Below are 18770 nucleotides of genomic sequence, written 5' to 3' on the forward strand. Positions count from 1 at the left end.
CTGCCTTTGGGCTGAGGCTTACTTAAGGTGGTGAGGACTACCTTCGGGGCACTGATCAGCCGTCTTAAAAGAACTCTCTGTAACATTACTGGAGAGCCCTGGGTTACAGTGGTTACAGGGTGGGCTGCTACCCTCAAAGTCACAGCAGGAGACCACCAGCTTTATACTCCCATGAAGAGTTACAGCTTCCCAAACCCACACAGGCAGTGCTACCCTGTCCTAGAAGGTCACCATGTGTGAGAACTGACCTGACGGCACTGAGTTTGGGGGTAAAGGGGCCACATGGCTGAGAGACATGACTGAGAAGCGGCAAAGAACTGTATCCTGAGCATTTCTGATTCTGAATGGTAACTTTAACTTTCCTAGGAAAACTATAATTGTAAGTGTTGTCTGTGAGTTCGATGTGGCCACTGTAATGGATTCTAGAACCTAGTGAGGTGCTAGGGGAGGAGGAGCTGGTGCGAGAATTAATAAAGAAGGGGTGCTGGTGGCGGGTGGGGCATTCATGACCTCTGCCGCACAGGAAGGGACCAGAGCGGATATCGAGTTTGATTTCCCTTCCCCTTGTGAAGCTCAAGGGGCTCAGACGGCACCCCTCGCCTTTCTCACCCGTCTAAAAGCCAACTATGTCCTCCTGGGGAAGAGTCCTGGTCCAAGATGTTTCCCATGTGAAGCACCAGGTGCCTGGGGAAATGCTGAAGGCCTACGTGAAGTCTGAGTAAGGACAGGGACTTTGAATATAGCTTTATTTTCAGCTCTGCCGGCCCTAAAGGGCCAGGGTTAAAAGAAAATATTCCAGGTGGCACCACCTAGAGGCTGAAGATCAGGAAAACAGTACAAAGGAGCCAAGTATGAGCTCTAAATAACTTCTGTCCTCGATTTTATCCACTTTTGTTATTTCTTTTTGATCGTTATTCCAAACCTGCTCTCAGAACCCTGTTGAATGCGTTTCTGCCATCGCCCCAGAGCGGTCAGAATGCGTGCTCAAAAAGGAAGCGTAAAACCAACCAAGCGAAAGCTTCAACCCCTAGTTGCCGCACCTACTTTTTTCTGGGCTTCATTACAAGTGTATCATTTGCCAAGGTTCTATAATTTATCCCCACCCTACTTCCTATACACACACACACAGACACACACAGGGCCTGTCCATGAAGACATCCACCCACAGAACTTTCCGGAGGAGGAGAGGAACCACCTGAGACTCAGATCTCACACAATGAGCCCCCGATCTGCTGGGGGCTCAGAGAGAAGGCAGCAAACACCCATGAGACGCTAAGGTTACGTCAACGTGCTGGGTCCCAAGGTGGCCGCTGGGTTCCAGCATTGGGATTATCACCTAATGACAGTAAATCACAGTGATTAAATTGCCCTCTCCCCTAGGAAAGCATTTCAGTGGCTCATGGGACTAAAAGTCATTTATAAGGTCATTTATATAAAAACCTTATGGATGTTTTATGTGTATATCTACACATGTGAACAGATCTGGACATAGTTACAGTGATATAAAAAGGTGAGTACAATGTGGCGTGGTGAGAGAATTCTTGCCTTACACGTGGCTGAATGAGCTCACTCCAGGCAACCGCCCATCTTTCACCACAAGGTCTACGCGCTGCTGCGATGCTGATCAGACACCAGACTAATAAGGAAGAAACGCCTGGCGCCCTATTTCAAAGTCAGCCCACGGCAACTCTATGGATGGCGGTGCTTCGTTCCCTCCTACACGAGTCAGGGGCCAATTCAACAACAGCTAACAACAATGATAATGCCCAGTCCCGTCTCGTTCCAAAGGGTAACGCCGATGGAGACCAGCAGAGAGAGGCAGGGCCCCTGCTCGTGGGTTCTGATGTGCAGGGCTGTGCAGGCTCACTTTGTGGGTGATTAGAGAGAACAACGGTCCCTTCCGCATAAGGCCTTTGTGTTCCTGGAGAAGCTGGTAAAGCCTGAGCGCCCGGGGAATGCAGCCCCTGCTCTGGCCATGGGTGCTGCTTTCTTAGAGCATGCTCAGGTTCCTGAAATAGAAGTCTACTTCAGGGTGCATGTGCACGTGCACGCGCGCACTTCAAAAAGGTCATGGAAAAACCCCATGACATTCCAGTTCCATGTTTTACGGACTCCTTGATGGGCCCTCGTACACTGTAGTTGTCGGATGTCCTCAGCTGGTTGGTTCCAGCTCAGAGGGACCCAATGCACATGCGGTAGAAGAGCGCACGGCCTGCTCCTGCACCATCCTCACAACTGCCGTTGTGTTGGGCCCACTGCTGCAGCCGCTGTGTCAGTCCCCTCTGATACATTCAGAGAAATGGTCATTTAGGGCATTCCAGAAAACAGGAATAGAAATACACTCAAGCTATTTCAGAAGGAACATCCTCCTTGGAAGCCTTCCGGAGGTCATTCTCCAACTTCACAAAGCGGGAAAACAAAACGCCTGCTGGAAATGTCTCCTTAGAGGGTTAACGATGGTATTTCAGAATAAAGGAAACACAACCAGTAAACAGAGGCGTGGAAATACATCCAGCCTCAGTACCTATGGAAAATGAGGGCACACCCCCATTTCGAACTAGTGCACTACCTAGATACTGAAAGCATCATTATCCTCCCTGACACTGCCAGGCTCCAAGAAAGCTAGGATTCTTAGGAGCGACCAGTGAGAGCAAACTGGGGCAACCCTTTCAAAAACCCACTGGGCAGTTGGCATCAAGGACCCCAGGCCCTACTCTGAGAAGATCACTCACAGGTGGGGAAAATATGTCCTGGCCCTCATGTTCACAGCCCAAACCCACTGCCATCGGGTTGATGCTGACTCCGAAGGACCTGGTAGGACTAGAACTCCCCACCCCACCCCCACCCAGCCGAAACCCACTGCCATCGGGTTGATGCTGACTCCGAAGGACCTGGTAGGACTAGAACTCCCCACCCCACTCCCATGGGTTTCTAAGATTTTAAGTCTTTACAGGACCCAAACAGCCTCATCTTTCCTCCTCTGGGTGACTGGTGGGTTCACAAACTGCTGAACTTTCCATTAGCAGCTCACTGCATAACCCACTATGCCACGGGCTCCTTCCTGGTCACAGGAGTGAACAATCTTCCTAAGTGAGGTGCTTAGGAACATAGATGCCCAGAGTTGGTAATCAAGCTGTGCTCTATCTATTGAACAGACTTTAATCTAGGCATTAACAATTATAAAGAGAAATCTGGGGGAGTGTGAATATGCTTGTTATATGACGGGGGGCATCAAAACATAAAATTATATGCCCGTGTTTATGACAACTGGGGAAAAGCCTACATGCACAAAGGTCAGCATGCTACCAGTGGCCATGCCAGACCCAACAGGGGTCAGGTATCAAATGGGCACACTCTGAGGGAGTCCTCTGTTTTTCTCCTTCCCACCCACAAGTCGGAGGTTACATTTTCTTTGTGATTTACACAATTCTTCCTGTCTTTGAAACTCTTTCCTGTGCTGTGGAAACCACCTCCTACTCCACCTCTCCTGGCCCTTCCCCAGCCTCTGGAAAGGACAAGAATTCTCTTTTCCAAAAGCCAAAGCTTTGCTGCCCTGAGATGAGAACATTGGCTGCCTTCATTATCCGCTCCTTAAGTCTCCAGTTGTTGAAGAAAATCAGGGGAAGGGTTTGCGGCAAAGACACAGAGGGCTGCCTGCCTCTCTCCCTCGAAAGACTGGGTGGTGGAACTCACACCACTGCCTCCTGAGCGCCTTTCAAAGATGGTCACGTGGTCACTCTTAACACCCAGCCCTCCCATCTTGGTGGCTCAAACCATCACGTATTTCTGTCTTCTGGAAATGGACACCTTACCTAATCTTAAGCATTTTGATCAAAAGTAACAAGGCAAAGAAGATTTAGACACTCAACAGCAGGAGGCAGGGAAAGTCACAGGGGGTGCGTCTACTCAAAGAAACAAAAGGATCTGGTGGCATTGTGGGTTATGAGTTGGTTGGTTAACTGTACGGTCAGCAGTTTGAAACCGAGGGGAGGGGAGGGGAGGGGAGGGGAGGAGAGGACGGTCTGCTCCCATGAAGATGTATAGCTTTGGAAACCTATAAAGACAGTTCTACCCTGGCCCCATAGGGTCACTGTGAGTATTGACTTGCGAGGAGGGAGTGAGCCGGTCAATGGAACATTACTAGACAGCCCTCACAAAACAACCACCATGACTAAGTACCTCTAACAGTAAGTAGAAAACTGCAGGTTGCTCGGTCATTCATCCCCATGGCGACAACTGTCTAAGGCAGTTGGTGCAAACCAGCCAGTGACAGTTAATACCGACAAGCTACTTGCTGCACCTAGGCACCGTGCTGGTGCTTTCTTGGTGAGTGAAAACCTCCCAATTCTGTGGGAGGCGGATATGAGCTACCAGGAGGTTAAGGAATTCTCATCTGATCCTCTAGAAGGGTTAAAATTTACAGCATTCTGGTTAACTCCCTGAGGGAAGGTTGGGAGGCACACACAGACAATCAGTCTTCTCAGCTTACACACTCAACTCCGAGAACAGAAGCAGATGTGTAAAAAAATTAAAGAAAAGTAGAACTGGCTATAGGAGAGGGACGTTTTTTCCTTCTCCATTGTCTAAACTTTCCAGTGTTCTTCTGTTTTTATACTTTAACGTACGGAAAAAGAAGGCAATGGAGAAGAGTGGGGGTTTTTTAATGCCTGTTTGTGTATATGGTTTTTAAATTATGTTTTGATCAAAAGACCAAATAAATGTCAATCAAATCTCTATCCCACTCGGGACTTAAGAGGAGGGAATGTGAAAAAAGAAGATGGGAGGACAGCCAAGAAAAGAATGTTCCAAACCAAACCAAACGGTTCAAGTCACGGCCCCACTTGCCAGTGTTCTTCCCTCTTTCTGACACCCTGTGCCCGTCTGGACATGAATTGTGAAATCATGGAACTGGATTGACAGAGGACCCGGAAGGTCACTCATCACTCACTGCCCCTGAGTCCACTCCCACTCATCTCGAACTGCCCCTGTGGGTTTCCGAAAGTGGAGCTTTTTACAGGAGTTGAAAGTCTCCTCTTTCTCCTGCAGAGCGAGCTGGTGGTTTCCACCTGCTGCCCTAGCAGTTAGCGCCCGACAGGCAACCACACGACACCAGGGCCAAACCCACTGCCACTGAGTCCATTACAACTCACAGCAACCCCATCTGCCCTGTGGATTTCCGTGACTGTAATTCCTACAAACGCAGAAAGCCTCATCTTTCTCCCCAAGAGTGGCTAGTGGTTCTGAACTGCTGACCTTGCGATTAGCAGCCTTTAAGCCGCTATGCCACCAAGGCTCCTGAAGTAGGCATACCACTTGTTTATTCTGATACAAAGATTAAAATGCATTATGTAGTATGGTCTAGTCAGAAAAGTTACACGCAACACACAGTGAAACATCCCCACCCAAACAAAACCTAACTCCCCTTCCCAAGTTTTTTTTCCCCATAAACCCTCTCTGAAGAACAGAGGACAAGCCTCAGGGATACCATGTCCCTGGTTGGTAGTAGGATCCCCTCTGTGGGCAAAAAGGCTGCCGACATGTTGTCTAATCAGGGGCCAGGTCCGGAGGAGGCAATTGCTGTAGGAAGGCCATCAGGAGTGAGGGGTGCTACCTCGGCGCTGGACTCCAAACCCACAAAAGCCACAGGCCAGAGCTGTGTTACAAGTTCAGGCATTAGCCTGTCTGCCCCCATTTCCTTTGCTGGCTTCCAGAGAGACAGACAGCAGGTTCAAAAACAGAACACATCATGCCTCCTGCCAGGGAGGCCCAAGAAAAAGCACCAAGAGCCAGAAGCACAGCTGCGTGGCCTCAGGCAGACACCCAGAGTTGTCATTGTCTCACACCTCTCAAGGGTCCTGCTCACCAGCCTGAGGGCTTGCTTGACCCCACCCAGTGGTGGCGAATTCTGGCCTTGAGAGAGGGACCCACCTCTGCAGGGCGGAGCAGGAGCCTTTGCCAATGTGAACCCCGGGGGCTTTCTCATGTGTGATCACCACCCACATCTCGTGCATAGAGACAAAGGAGGGGTGCGTAGGCTCACAGGACCCCTAGAGCCTGCCCAGGTGAGTTGATGTCGGGAGTGAAGACCCAGGTTGGGTTCGGGGGAACACCAGCTCCACGGTGGACATGCAACGTCGTGGCCGGTTGGCCCCACGCCCAACAGAACGGAAGGCTGCTGTTCTCTTGACCACGTCTGTGGTCAGACTGACCGTGGCCATGGCAGATTTTCAGTGTTGTCCAACCAAGGGGCTCCCCCAGCATGGCCTGGGACAAGAGATCTCTTGTGGTCCACCTGGTTTTCACTGGCTAACTCCTAGAAGCTGACTAGGCTTGTCTCCCTAGTCTGTCCTACTCTGCAAGTTCCACTGGAACTTGACCGCCGCGGGTGGGTGGCCCTGCTGGCATTTGAAATACCAGTGGCAAGAGCCTCCAGCATCACAGCAACATGCCAACCACCACAGGGCCACACACTGGCAGACAGGTGGTGGGCAGAATGCGACACCTCACTGAGTAGTCAAGAAAACCTGGATGTTGGGGTCAGGCAGCCTTGAGTTCCAATACCAGACCTGCTACCTGCTGGCTGAGAGCCTCAGCTCCCTCTGGTGCAAAGGCTGTACCACGAAGGCCACAACCATACCCCAGGGCAGGGGAGCCGGACAGGGGCTTCCAAAGCCACGGCTCTATCACCAGTAATGGCTGCAGCAGCAGCAGCCTTCCTGAGACAGTGGCGGCATCCAGTGGGGGGGCAGAGCCCCAAACCACTAGGATGCAGCAAGCAGGACCCTCACCCCCAGCCCCAGAGGAAGGCGGAGTCACTCACGGCACTCGCTCTCGTCGCTCTTGTCGAAGCAGTCGGGCAGCCCGTCACACTGCCAGGAGCCCGGGATGCAGCGCCCGTTGCTGCACATAAAATTGCCTGGAATGTTGCACTCGTTGGTGAAGTTGTTCCCGGGCAGCAGCTGGCTCTCTGTCAGAGAGAAGGGACAGGGGTCAGAGAGCAGGGCCACAGCAGAAAGGACCTCATCCCCACTACCAGAAGTGACCTCCGTCACGGACTTCCCACTCTGGGCCTGCATTTCCTCACCTCCAAGATGGGACTGATCTCCCTGGGAATGCTGCCGGAACAAGGTGGAATGACACAGGAAGTCACCTAGCAGGGCCTGCCGCAGGATTGGTGCCCTGGGGCCAAAAGGTGCCCTATTAACTGTATTAAAATTCAAATAGCCTGTTGTCTGCCCTCAGCAGTGGCTAAAGACTAGGCCCACAGAGAAGAGAAAGGGCTAGATTCGACGTGGGATCCCTCCAGGCCCAGGTTCTAGACCCTCCACATCGCCGAATCTTTGGGCGAAGGCTCAGTTGGCAGGGCTACCTGGAGATCATTTTACTTCCGGAAACAGGAGCACAGGCCTACAAACCCAGCCTGCCTGAGGTTCACACGGGTAGGCAAGGCCAAGCTGAAACTTGAACTACGGCTCTTTAAACTCCAACGGGATACCATGATCACCCAACTGCTTGCCAAGAGTTACTGAAAGTTTAGAACCAAGGTCTAGGGCAAAGGTTCTCAACTTATGGGTCGAGACCCCTTTGGAGGCCGACCCCGTGGGGGTCACACATATTTCCGATGGTCTTAGGAAGGGAGACACTGCTCCTATCCATCCCCAGGCGGCTCTGCCCACGTGCAGCTATGCTGAAGTGGTGAGAAAGACGCGATCGCAACCTTTACACCGACGTTGGCTTTTTACGCATACTGTCGCAAAATATAGCAATGCAGTTTACTGTTGTTATATTAAGACTGTTACCCATGCTACACCATGCTTCCAGACAAAATTTTATTTATTTGTAATTAGAAATAAATATTTCACAATCTATAATGACATACTGTTTTTGTGATGAGTCACGATCCTTTAATTATGTTCCATTTGTAACAATGAAAATACATCCTGCCTATCAGATATTCACATTATGATTCATAACAGTAGCAACATTACAGTTCTGAAGTAGCGACAAAAATAATGCTATGGTTGCTGGGATCACAACTACATGAGGAACTGTATGAAAGGGTCGTGGCATCAGGAAGGCTGAGAGTTGGTTTAGGGTGAGAGTTCAAACCACTGAACAGCGTGTTGAAAAGCACCAAGGCCTCCCACAACCCCAAATCCCCCCGAGGTCCAGGGGTCGGAGTTTCAAGGGAGCCAGGCACTGATCCAAGAGCCAGGGGGCAAGAGCTAAAAGGCTATGTGTGACAGGAGACTGGGTCTGAGATACGTTTGCCGAAGAGAAGCTCCTCTAGGTTTCAGTCTCCCCATTCCCTGATAGCGCATCTGTCATGCCTCCACACGTGCTGCTCCTGACCCCTGGAATGCCCTTCAAGGTTAAAGGTCAGTCTTTCCCCAGAATCCTGACACAACCTTTCTCATCCCACTTAGATTCTCTCCTGAGCATTCCCTGCAGAAATGAGCCCTTACTCCGATACGAAGACTACGTCATGCCTGGAGCACACCAGCAACAACCAATCAGCACGGGCGCAGCCACACACAAGCAATACCCTCCCCGGGCTCTGGCTCCATGGGTACTCCTGGCTCGCAGAGTATCTGCCCCACTGTACTGAAGCAATGATGCACACGCATGTCTCCTGCAGAAATGTATGTGCTCACGGTTCAAGGAAGTCCAGAAAAGGTGCTAAGCGAGAGGCCCCCACACTCCACAACGGTCCACACCAGAACCCCACAAATCCTGCTGGGACCCCAAGTCCTGTGCACTTGTCCCCACTGTCACAGCCACGAGTCCTCACCGACTCTTCCTAGGGCTGCTACCACAGCCTCCCCACTGGCCTCCCTAACTCCGGTCCTCACCCTCTCCAATCCATTCCCCTCTCTGTGGTCAGAAGGAACCAACTCTCTAAGGCGCGGACGGATCGGGACACTTCTCTGCTTTAAAAAGTCATCAAGGGGCTGGGTCCCTGGTGTCCTTAAGATGAAGTCAAAACTCAAGGGCTACAGGGAAGGCTCCAGTCCAGAGGTGCCACCTGCCGCAGGTCTTGATGGATACCCAGAGATGAAAAAGAAAGGCCCTTTGGATCTACAGAAAGTGTGCGAAGACCTAAGTGCTAGGAGGTGCAGTTCAAGGTACTGAAGGATGTGGGAGGGATAAAAACAGCCGTGAACGTTAGAAACTGCAAATGCCCCATGCTACCACTCCACCTGTTGCTTCTACCAGGTCGAACATCACTAATCAATCACAGCACTCTTGTGACACTCAGAATCCCTCTCAAGAACACTCCCCATGGGGGGAGCGGGGAGGGAGGGGAAAAATGAGGACCTAATGTCGGGGGTTTAAATGGAGAGAAAATGTTTTGAGAAATGATGTACAAATACGCTTTACACAATTGATGTGTGTATGGATTGGGATAACAGTTGTATGAGCCCCTAATAAAATGTTTTTTAAAAAAAATTAAAAAAAAAAAAGAACACTCCCCAGGAAGCCACCACCCATCCCAAGAACATGAAACCAATTCACTATGGCAGGGCTGGGGCTCAAGATGCCAGCAGGGGGGATGATGGGAAAGGGGTCTGGGAAGAGTGGGCAGGGGCTGGATTCCAGCCAGCCACCAACAGTAAAGCCCGCACATTCCAGCTGTTCCGAACAGCTGCTCCGCTCCGGGCATCACCAGAAGCACAGAAGCCTTCAGGGCTCCGAGGGTCACTGCAGTTCCGCTCTGCTGGGAAACCAGTGACACTCGGGAGCTAGCTCCTCGAAGGCACGCCCTTTGGAAAAGCAGCTTGTTCGGATAAAGAGATTTTCTGGAGGCAGAAAACCCGGCAGATTAGATTCCAAGTGCTCGCTTTGAGAGTCACTAAGGCCGCCGGCAGCTGTGGTCCCAACAAATGGAAGGGGGCAATGCCGAGGCTGAATACAATGTCCTCCGTCCACAGGGGTCCTTCCCCCCACAGGGCCCAGGGTGCTGAGGCCTGGTGGATGATCTCGGGGCAGTGCCGCTCTTCTGAGGGGACCCCCCTCCACCAGTTGATGTGTGCAAGGGGGAGATAGGCTGGGGCTTGAGGGAAGTGAGGAAATCCACAAAGACTACAGGCTAAGGAGCAAACCAGGCGTGGAGAAGTTGCACCCCGTTGATTCTGCCTTGAGAATGCACTTCCCACCCATTCAATCTGCCTCCCTCAGACACCCTCCAGCCCCCATCACCTCCTTGTGTTGTCCCCAGCCCCCTCCCTTCAAAGAGTGGTCTCAAAAGGGAGAGGGGAGACAGCTTTGCTCCACAGGGGACATCTGGTAAGATCTAGAGGCGTTTGGGGCCGTCAAAACTTGTGCTGGTGGCATGCAGCCGAGTCGATTCCAACTCATATTGGCCCCGGACGAACAGAGTGGACCCGTTTCCGTGGCTCACCAGGGTTTTCTCCGGCAGAGCGGCTGCTGGTGGTTTCAAATGATGGACCTTTCCGTTCACAGCTGAGCACTTACCCATTGAGCCGCCAGGGCCCATGGTGTCACAACTAGCCCACAGCCATGGGGTCCATTCCAACTCACGGCAGGGGTTTCTAAGACTGTCCATCTTTCGAGGCGCAGACTGCCTTATCTTCCTCCTCTGGCGCAGCTGGTGGGTTTGAACCATCAACCTTGAAGTTAGCAGTCCATGGGGCGGTAACTGGCGAGTAGGAGGTGGAGGCTGAGGACGCTGCTAAGCATTTTATGATGCACAGCCTCCACACAACAAAGACATAATCAGCCCCAAATGTCCATTGCACCCAGGTGTTACAAGAAGCCTTGCCTTCCACCAAGCTTGGACTCCCAGTTCTCACTCCCCAGTTCAGCCCCTTCACAGCAGAGTGAGATTCTAACACCTCACCAACTAGCAGCTTCCACCTGCCCTGGGAATACATCTCCAGCTCTTGCTGTAGTTTGCAAGGCCTTGCCGACCTCCAGTCTCCTGTCTAACCACCACCTCAAAGACAGGAGGTCCTTGGCAGCAAGATGCCATCTCACCTGGTCGGAGCCCGAGCCACTCCACCGCCCACCTTCTTAGCCAGCTCACCTCACACCTCCCCTTCAGCCACATCCCCCGCAGTCCCTCCTTGGACGCCCGGTCTACAGCAGTTACCATCTGTGCTCTGCTGTGTTGTGGTCCCTTTATTCTAGGTCTTATTACAGATGTAGCTGTACTCTCTCCCTGAAGGGAGAGAGAGGCACGGTGTCCATCTTAGCTGCATCCCTGGCACCTGGCAAGAGCTGCTGTTAACCACATTGGCTCAGCCCATGACTCAGGGGGACCCTACACATGACGGAATGAACCCTGCATTTAGATCGTACGGTCAGGGTTTTTGTAATCTGCTTCTGGAGCAGTGGCTCACCGGGCACCCTCCCTGTTCCACCCTAGTCTTGAAGCCCCACTAGACGCTATTCAGGATCACAGCAGCACACCAGCCTCCGCGGATGGAAAGGAGGTATGCTGGCAGGGAACTGAGCCTGGGTCTCCCACATGGAGATCCAAACTCCACCCTGGGCCACCGTTGTCTGTGACAGGCCCTGGTAATTCCCTGTGGCCACTCTGGGAACTAAGGGTTATCACATTAGAAGGTCCTGGCTAGCCTGTGAGAAGAATGTAGACCAGACCTCAAATTCATGGCCGAGGCCAGGCTTACTGGTCAGAGAGAGATTGGCGGGACCCCCCCCACCCCCAAGCCTATGGCCTTCAATAACCCTTCAGGTCTGGAACGGAACTCACCACTGATGAACCATTTCAGCACAAAAGGACGCAATTTACCCAAGGACCCAGTTCAGAGGCCTAGGGAAGGAGGAGGAACAGAAAGCGGGAGGAAGTACACGGAGCACATTCAGTGGATGCGTTGAAACAAAGTATGTACAAACTGTTCCGTGTAAAATTGATGATCCCCTCTGTCAACCGCAAAAACAATAAAAGGTTTTCAAATTAAAGAAGGAGAAGGACGAATAGTTACCAACGCATGCCCCATCTTCTGATTCTCTTCCTTGAAAGTTTCCATCGACCCCCTAACTCCTAGAATAAGTGCATGCAGCTTTAAACTAAAGGGCACGGGGTGTCTGGATGTGTGCAAGTAAATAAATTACCACCCGTTAGCATCCCAAAGGGTGAGACCTCTTTCTAATTAGACAGCAGGACTTCCTTGTGGCTGCGATGTGTATCCCAGCTCAGTGCCCAGGGAGGTACACAGTCAGAATCCCCCAAAGAGGAGCATTCTCGGGGAGTTGGCTGCCTGGGGTTTCTCCCCTCTTCCATTTTCTTTTTTCCCTTAAAGCTGAAAAAGGAAACAGGGCTGTCCATTTCCCTGGAGCCTGTCCCTTACTTAAAATAACCACACCATCTGCACCAGGCATGGGGTGGGGAGCAGGGGGCGTGGGGGCAGGGATTCCAAGTCTTCTCACTTTAGGCAAATGCAAACCACCTGCTGCAGCAGAGCCTTCCAAAATTTCTGGCACCCACAAACTTGTATTTGCTGGGGGGCCCCCAAGGGGGGCGACTGTGAAAGGGCAGACAGCTGCTGCATTCCACCGCCAGCTCTCATCCCCAAACCCAAACTTGCCCAGCTGAGATACGGGTGTTCTCCCAGCTGGGGTTCTCAGCATTCTCTCCCCTCCCTTTTCCCCTGAGGACACCCCTCCCTCGCGCTGCAATGCAAGGCTGACATCTGCAAACCATCCAGCGGTCCCTGTGGTCCAGGCTTCTGCTCCCTGCCCACCCAGGGCCGCAGACTCAATGGACAGCCACCAAGACTCACGTGGAGCATACAGATTCGCATCTGAGTCTCAGCTCTTAACAGAGCATCCTGAAAAACCGCCCCCAGGGAACTAACACCCACTGCTTCCCAGGGCCTGGTGCCAACAACACTATGTCAGGAGACTGGAAACAATGGTCTGTCATTCCTCTGACTCTCTCCTCAGTTCCACACACTCAGTTCAGGCACAAGGACATGTGAAGCCACCTCATGAGCTGCCTGCAATGAATTACTTGTAAACACACCAGGAACCCCCAGAGGCCCCTAACTCTAGACTCACCACCACCACTGCGGCATCAGTGTCAGGTGGAACCAGAGACGCTGTCCCCAGGTGCTGGCCAGGGTCATTTGTTCTCATCAAGCAGGATGCTTCCTGCTGTAGCCTTGCTACAGGGCCACCGAGAAAAGGGAAGTCACAGGTGGGTGCTGCCAGAGACCAAATAAAGAAGGCACTTCTGACTCCAAGTACCTGAGCGCTGCCAGGTCTCCAGCTCCACCTACCCCAATAGCCTCAGCTTCCGTGTACACGTGTTCAAAGAAAAAACACATATCCCCTACCCATCTGTCCATTTCCCCGCTGTGGTGGCTTGTGTCTTGCTATGACCTGAAAGCTACACCACTGGTATTTCAAACAGCAGCAGGGTCACCCATGGTGGACAGGTTTCCAACCCAAGGCAGACCAGGAAGAAAGGCCTGGCCATCTACTTCTGGACATTAGCCGGTGAAAGCCCTGTGATCACAGCAGAATACGGCTCTAGATAACGTTGAGAGGCCCTCACAAATACACAGTGGCTGCAGTCATGCGCTCGAGCAGACTCGGGATCTTGACCACGAACAGGCCAGGTCACATTACATTCTGTCGGATGAGAGGTCGCCCTGAGTCAGAATTGACTCAAAGGCAGCTAACAGTAGGGCAAAGATAGCCAGGGAAACTGATAAAGTTGTGATCACTAAAGTTTTGTGTCCATTTGGCTGGGCCAGGATGTCAGCAGTTGGGCAGTTAAGACATAATCATCCCTCATAATGAGGTCTAACATAATGTCATCATCTCCATGATGAGATCTGCTAGGAGTAGCCAATCCACTGAAAGGAAGTTTCCTCAGGGAGCGTGGACTGCTTCCTTTGCTTTCTTGCTGGACCCTGCACACCCAGCTCATCATCTGGCCTCTGGTTCTGTGGACTTGCGCCAGTGGCCTGCCATATTACCTTCCCATTCTGGGGGTTGTCAGCAATCTGCCATGTCACCTGCCACCTGCCAACCTGTGATTCATTTGCCTCTGCAGCCAGAACCCTGCCATCGGACCTGCCAATCTTGGGCTCATCAGCTCCTGCAGGAGAAACCTGCGGTCTGACATTTGGCCCCAAGACTGGGCACCTGTCTACCTCTACAACTGTGTGACCCATTTCCTTGTAATAAACCTCTCAGGGTAGAGACATCTACAAGCGTCATGGGTTTTGCTTCTCTGGCGAACTCAGCTTAAGACGAAGGTATACAATGCTCCCGTGGGCTCAGCCAGGGAGTACTGACCCTTTGCAGCAGGCACAGACTTACGAAGTACACTGTCCGAGACCCTCAAGAAATGTGCAGCAGGAATGACGTCTGGATGGGGCACATCGCCTGGCTAGTGCGTGAGCCTCACTTCCCCCAGCGTCTGGACTGCACGCATCTTTGCTTCTCGTATCAAGCGTGGCGGCGGCAGCCCTCCCAACGTGGCCCACGTGTCATCGCCTTCTTGTAAAAGCCGGCACAGCAAGCCAGGGGCTGAGCATGGGGAAAGGGAAGAGGTCTTGATAAAGGGACAAACCTTAAACAGGAGACAGCTTTATAAATTATTTTCATCCTGTATTTATAGCCTCATTAGGGGCCTGAAGCTGTTCCTTACATTTTTTAGTGATGCTTCGTTGCGTTTCATGGGGAAATGATGTAGAAGCAGCATTAATGTAGCAGAGCGCTCAGGAGGAAGCACTCACCAAGCCGAGGGGCAAAGGCCAGGGCCCTGCTGTCAACTCTTGAGGAATGCTGGCCCTCATGCCCCCGACGTTACAACGTGCGCACCCAATCTATCCCATCCTGGTTCCCCTTTCTCCTGGGAGGACCTTGAGCAGCCCCTCATACACACATTCCTTGTCATCAAGCGGAGGCCAATTTACAGCAACCCTTCAGGACGGGGCAGATCTGCCCCGGAGTTTCCCAGACTGCAACTCTTTCAGAGAGTAGGGCGCCTCGTCCTTCTCCCAAGGACTGGCTGGTGGTTTCACAGTGAGCAACCCCAACACCCCACACGTAACCACAATGCCACCAGGCTGCCCACTAGGAACCAAAATGGACGCCATGACCACAAGTTTGGCTTTGGGTTTGGGGAATCATTCATGACTGAGTTTTCACAATGGATGCCCTCACGTCTGTTGTGCTCAGCTGTTAACTGAAAAGTTGATGGTTCAAACCCAGCCGAGGCTCCATGGGGCAAACACCCAGGATGGTGACAGCTGAGAAAGCCCTATGGGGTGCCCCTCCTCAATCACAGGCAGGGCTGCTGTGAATCAGAGCACCTCACAGCATCCCCTGAAGCACTGAGCTCACGAGGCGGGATTCAACATCTGCTCTCTTCCATTCCTCAAACACTACTCGGAAACGGGCTCCATGACCACTTCACAGATGAGGAAACCGAGGCTGGAGTGACCTGCCCATGGCCGCAAAGCTCAGGGAACTCTTTCTATAAAAGGTCAAAGGGGAGATTCCGAGCGCCTCTGCTCCCCTGCTTTCAGATCCGCATTTGCTCCCGGCGGCAGCGGGGCGGCCAGGCCGGTCCCCGGCGCCCGGCACCTTCACTCCCGGCAGCCTCGAGCGCGCACCACAGGCCCGCGGCCGAGCTCGTGCATCCGGCCATTGTTGCATCTGCTACCTAGAGAAGATGAGTGAATCGAGCTCAAAGTCCAGCCAGCCCTTGGCCTCCAAGCAGGAAAAGGATGGCACTGAGAAGCGAGGCCGGGGCAGGCCACGCAAGCAGCCTCCGAAAGAGCCCAGCGAAGTGCCAACACCCAAGAGACCCCGGGGCCGACCGAAGGGGAGCAAAAACAAGGGTGCTGCCAAGATCCGGAAAACCACCAGCACAGCTCCTGGGAGGAAGCCGCGGGGCAGACCCAAAAAGATGGAGAAGGAGGAGGAAGAGGGCATGTCGCAGGAGTCCTCTGAGGAAGAGCAGTGACCGCCCACCCATGCAGCCTGTCTGGACCCCAAGGAGCCTTTTCCTTCCGGGACTGGACAGCTTCACTCCACTCCCACACCCCTGCCCCCTGGGCCCACGCATCGGCAACCCCTCCCGGGCACACCCCACTGCCACACTACACAGCACACCAGCCGCTGGAGGCCCCTTCCTGGGCCCAGTGGGCAAGCAAGTTTTCCTTTGGCTCAGTTCCCAGCGACCCCCCACCTGCACATACACTTGCCCTCCCCGACAAGGCTAATGGCCCACTTAGCTGCGCTCCCCCCACCCCCAGCACCTGCTGCCTCCCTGCCCTCAAGGGTGGGTGAACATTGTTGTCCAGACCCACCTGCTCCCACTTGCCCCTCTGGCACCCCACAAAGGGACCTGGTGGGCTCCCCTGGCCTTAAAGGGGTCCACACCCCATCTTCTGAACACCCTCATTCCACCTTACTGGCAGCAGCAGGTGTGGTTCATGTGTGTGGGGGTCCTTTGCCTGAGTGTGTCCCCAACCTGTAACCCCTTCCTCCATCCCTACGCTAGTGTGTGGCCTAGGGGCACAGGAAGGCAGGAGGGACTCAGCCGCCACCACCGCCCCACTTCTCTGCATTGCTGGGGTTCCATGTGAGCTCCCAAAGGCCCAGGGTCCCTGTGGCAGCCACTTAGGTGGGCCAGGCTACACACCCACCCTGTCTGCTTAGACGCTAGGCCTCAGTTTCCCCCTTCAGATGGGGCCCTAATACCAAGGAGCTCACTTTGCCCACTCCTGCCACCCCCACCCCCCACTACCCCCAAGGTTCTGGTTCCATCCTCCCTCTGTTCACAAACTACCTCTGGACAGTTGTGTTGTTTTCTGTTCAATGTTTCATTCTTCGACATCCGTCATCATCGCTGCTGCTACAGTGCCAAATGGTCATCCTCCTCGCCTCCCCCAGGCCTGCCCTCCTCCTCCCTCCCCCAGGATGCTGCTTCTAGGGGAAGGGGGCCAGGCCCAGCAGGCTGGGTGACTGACCAGCCCAGGCCCAGGCAGGGTGGGGGCTTGCCCCTAGGATGCTGCAGCAGAGTGAGGAGGGGTGTGGTACTGGGGAGGGCACAGGGCCGCCCTCTCCTCCTGTGCTGTTGGGGAGGGGCAGCCGTTCTTCTATGTCCCCCCTGGGGCCCTCCTCTGGTTTCCTATTTGCAGTTACTTGAATAAAGAAAAATATCCTTTTCTGGCAAAAAAAATAAAATAAATAAAAGGTCAAAGGGTTAACATTTTTGGTTCAAAGGCCACGAAGACAAATTCTGGTTTATCCCAGGGGTCCGTAAGTAACAAGAAGAAAATGAAACACTGCACACTTTGTATTGATGAAGTTCCAATTATAGTCATGGTAATGGAGAAGAAAATTGTGCAATTCAAGTCTACCAACGAGAAGATTGAAATTCTGCTGTTTTTGTAACTAGAGGTGGGTAACAGTTCATTTAAATGAGGTTTAAAGTTAGTACTCCCTTTTTCAAAACCCATTGCAAAAGTTTGACTTTCTTTTACATCATCAAAAAATGGTTTTAAAAATATTCTTAGCTTTATAAACCAGATCCTATGGCGTTGATTCTGGTTCAAGGCGACCCCTGAGCTGCTTCAGACTAGAACTGCTTCGGGCATTGTCTTGATTGTAATCTTTACAGAGCCAAGCAGACCATCTCTGCTGGGTGGGTTCTGCGATGACAGCAACCCACTGCCACCACACGAGGGTCTGTTCTTCGCTTCCGGCTGCGGCTGCGTATAGGCTGGTGGGGGGTTGGCTCTGCAGCCCTTGGGCCAACTTGATCATTGATAAGCCAGAAGTCATGAAATGCAACCAAGAGGTCAAACAACACATTGCATTGGGTGAATAGGCTGCACAAGACCTCTCTAAAGGGTTAAAAAGGATGTTACTTTGAGGGCTAAGATGTGCCTGTCCCAAGCGATGGTATTTTCAACTGCCTCAAATGCATGAGAAAGTTGGACACTGTATAAGGAAGACCAAAGAAGAACTGATGCATTTGAATGACGGTGCTGAGGAAGAGTATTGAAAGTACCATGGACTGCCAAAGAACAAACAAATCTGTCTTGGAAGAAATACAGACGGAAGCGTGCTCCTCCGAAGAGAGGCCGGCAAGACTTCATCTCACATTCTTCGGCCATGTTCTCAGGAAAGGCCGGTCCCTAGCAAAGGACATCATGCTGGGTCGCTAGAAGGTCCTCAGCAAGATGAACTGGCCAGTGGTTGCAACAATGGGCTCAACATCCGTGACGACGGCGCAGGTCTGAGCCGTGTTCCTTCTGTGTACACAGGGTTGCTCTGAGTCAGGCAGTCGGGGCACCTTAGCCACAGCAAGCTGGAAGCAGTGATCTATCTGAAATAACAGGCTAGCAACGGCGCCCAATCCAAGGCGCTTCCTACCTAGCCCATCCCAAGCACACTTTTCTGATAGGATCCCCCTTGTTTCCTGGCTGTTCCTGCGACCAGGAAGGCAGGGCCCTCCACTGCCCTGTCCCCACTGCAACCCTACCATGATCAAGCGCAGGGTTCTCAGCAACCGCACCATTAATGGCTGTTTCTTGAACCTCAGGGGCCCCAGGGGCTTTCCCATCCACCCTCTTTCGTCGAGGTGAATCTACCTAAGCCCGACTTGAACCCATTTAGACTCGTCAAGCACAGCACGGGGGATAAGTGAGCTCAGGTCTCGTGTATTAGTCTAGGTACTTTGGAGAAACAAATCCACAGCAACTCACGTATAAGAGTTTTATGCAAAGAAAATGTGCATCACGAAAACATCCCAA

At 52.6% G+C, this 18770-nt stretch overlaps 2 protein-coding genes across 3 annotated transcripts in view; one reads left to right on the top strand and one right to left on the bottom strand.

Moving 5' to 3' along the window:
• LDLRAD3 (low density lipoprotein receptor class A domain containing 3) overlaps positions 1 to 18770 on the bottom strand; it is a 250802-nt gene that overhangs the window by 199234 nt on the left and 32798 nt on the right. The window contains exons 1-2 of one of the 2 annotated variants that reach the window (XM_004708296.2): positions 14317 to 14375; positions 6821 to 6967 (exon numbers count right to left, since the gene is read on the bottom strand). In XM_004708296.2, coding sequence (XP_004708353.1) covers positions 6821 to 6908 — 88 coding nt within the window. In that variant the 5' untranslated portion in view covers positions 6909 to 6967; positions 14317 to 14375. Of the gene's footprint in view, positions 1 to 6820; positions 6968 to 14316; positions 14376 to 18770 lie in introns of those variants that run through there. The other variant, XM_045290938.1, reaches the window with a different exon arrangement.
• On the top strand, positions 15537 to 17179 carry LOC101656807 (high mobility group protein HMG-I/HMG-Y). The gene has a single exon (XM_045290939.1). The coding sequence runs from the start codon at positions 15677 to 15679 to the stop codon at positions 15968 to 15970; it is 294 nt and encodes a 97-aa protein (XP_045146874.1). The 5' UTR covers positions 15537 to 15676; the 3' UTR covers positions 15971 to 17179.

This window comes from Echinops telfairi, unplaced genomic scaffold (assembly GCF_000313985.2).
Source record: "Echinops telfairi isolate 266 unplaced genomic scaffold, ASM31398v2 ScPeMD7_60;HRSCAF=208, whole genome shotgun sequence".
Taxonomy (NCBI): domain Eukaryota; kingdom Metazoa; phylum Chordata; class Mammalia; order Afrosoricida; family Tenrecidae; genus Echinops; species Echinops telfairi.

Bases quoted from the DNA above. Each gene is read 5' to 3' on its own strand.
- LOC101656807 (XM_045290939.1), top strand. From the start codon at position 15,677: ATGAGTGAATCGAGCTCAAAGTCCAGCCAGCCCTTGGCCTCCAAGCAG.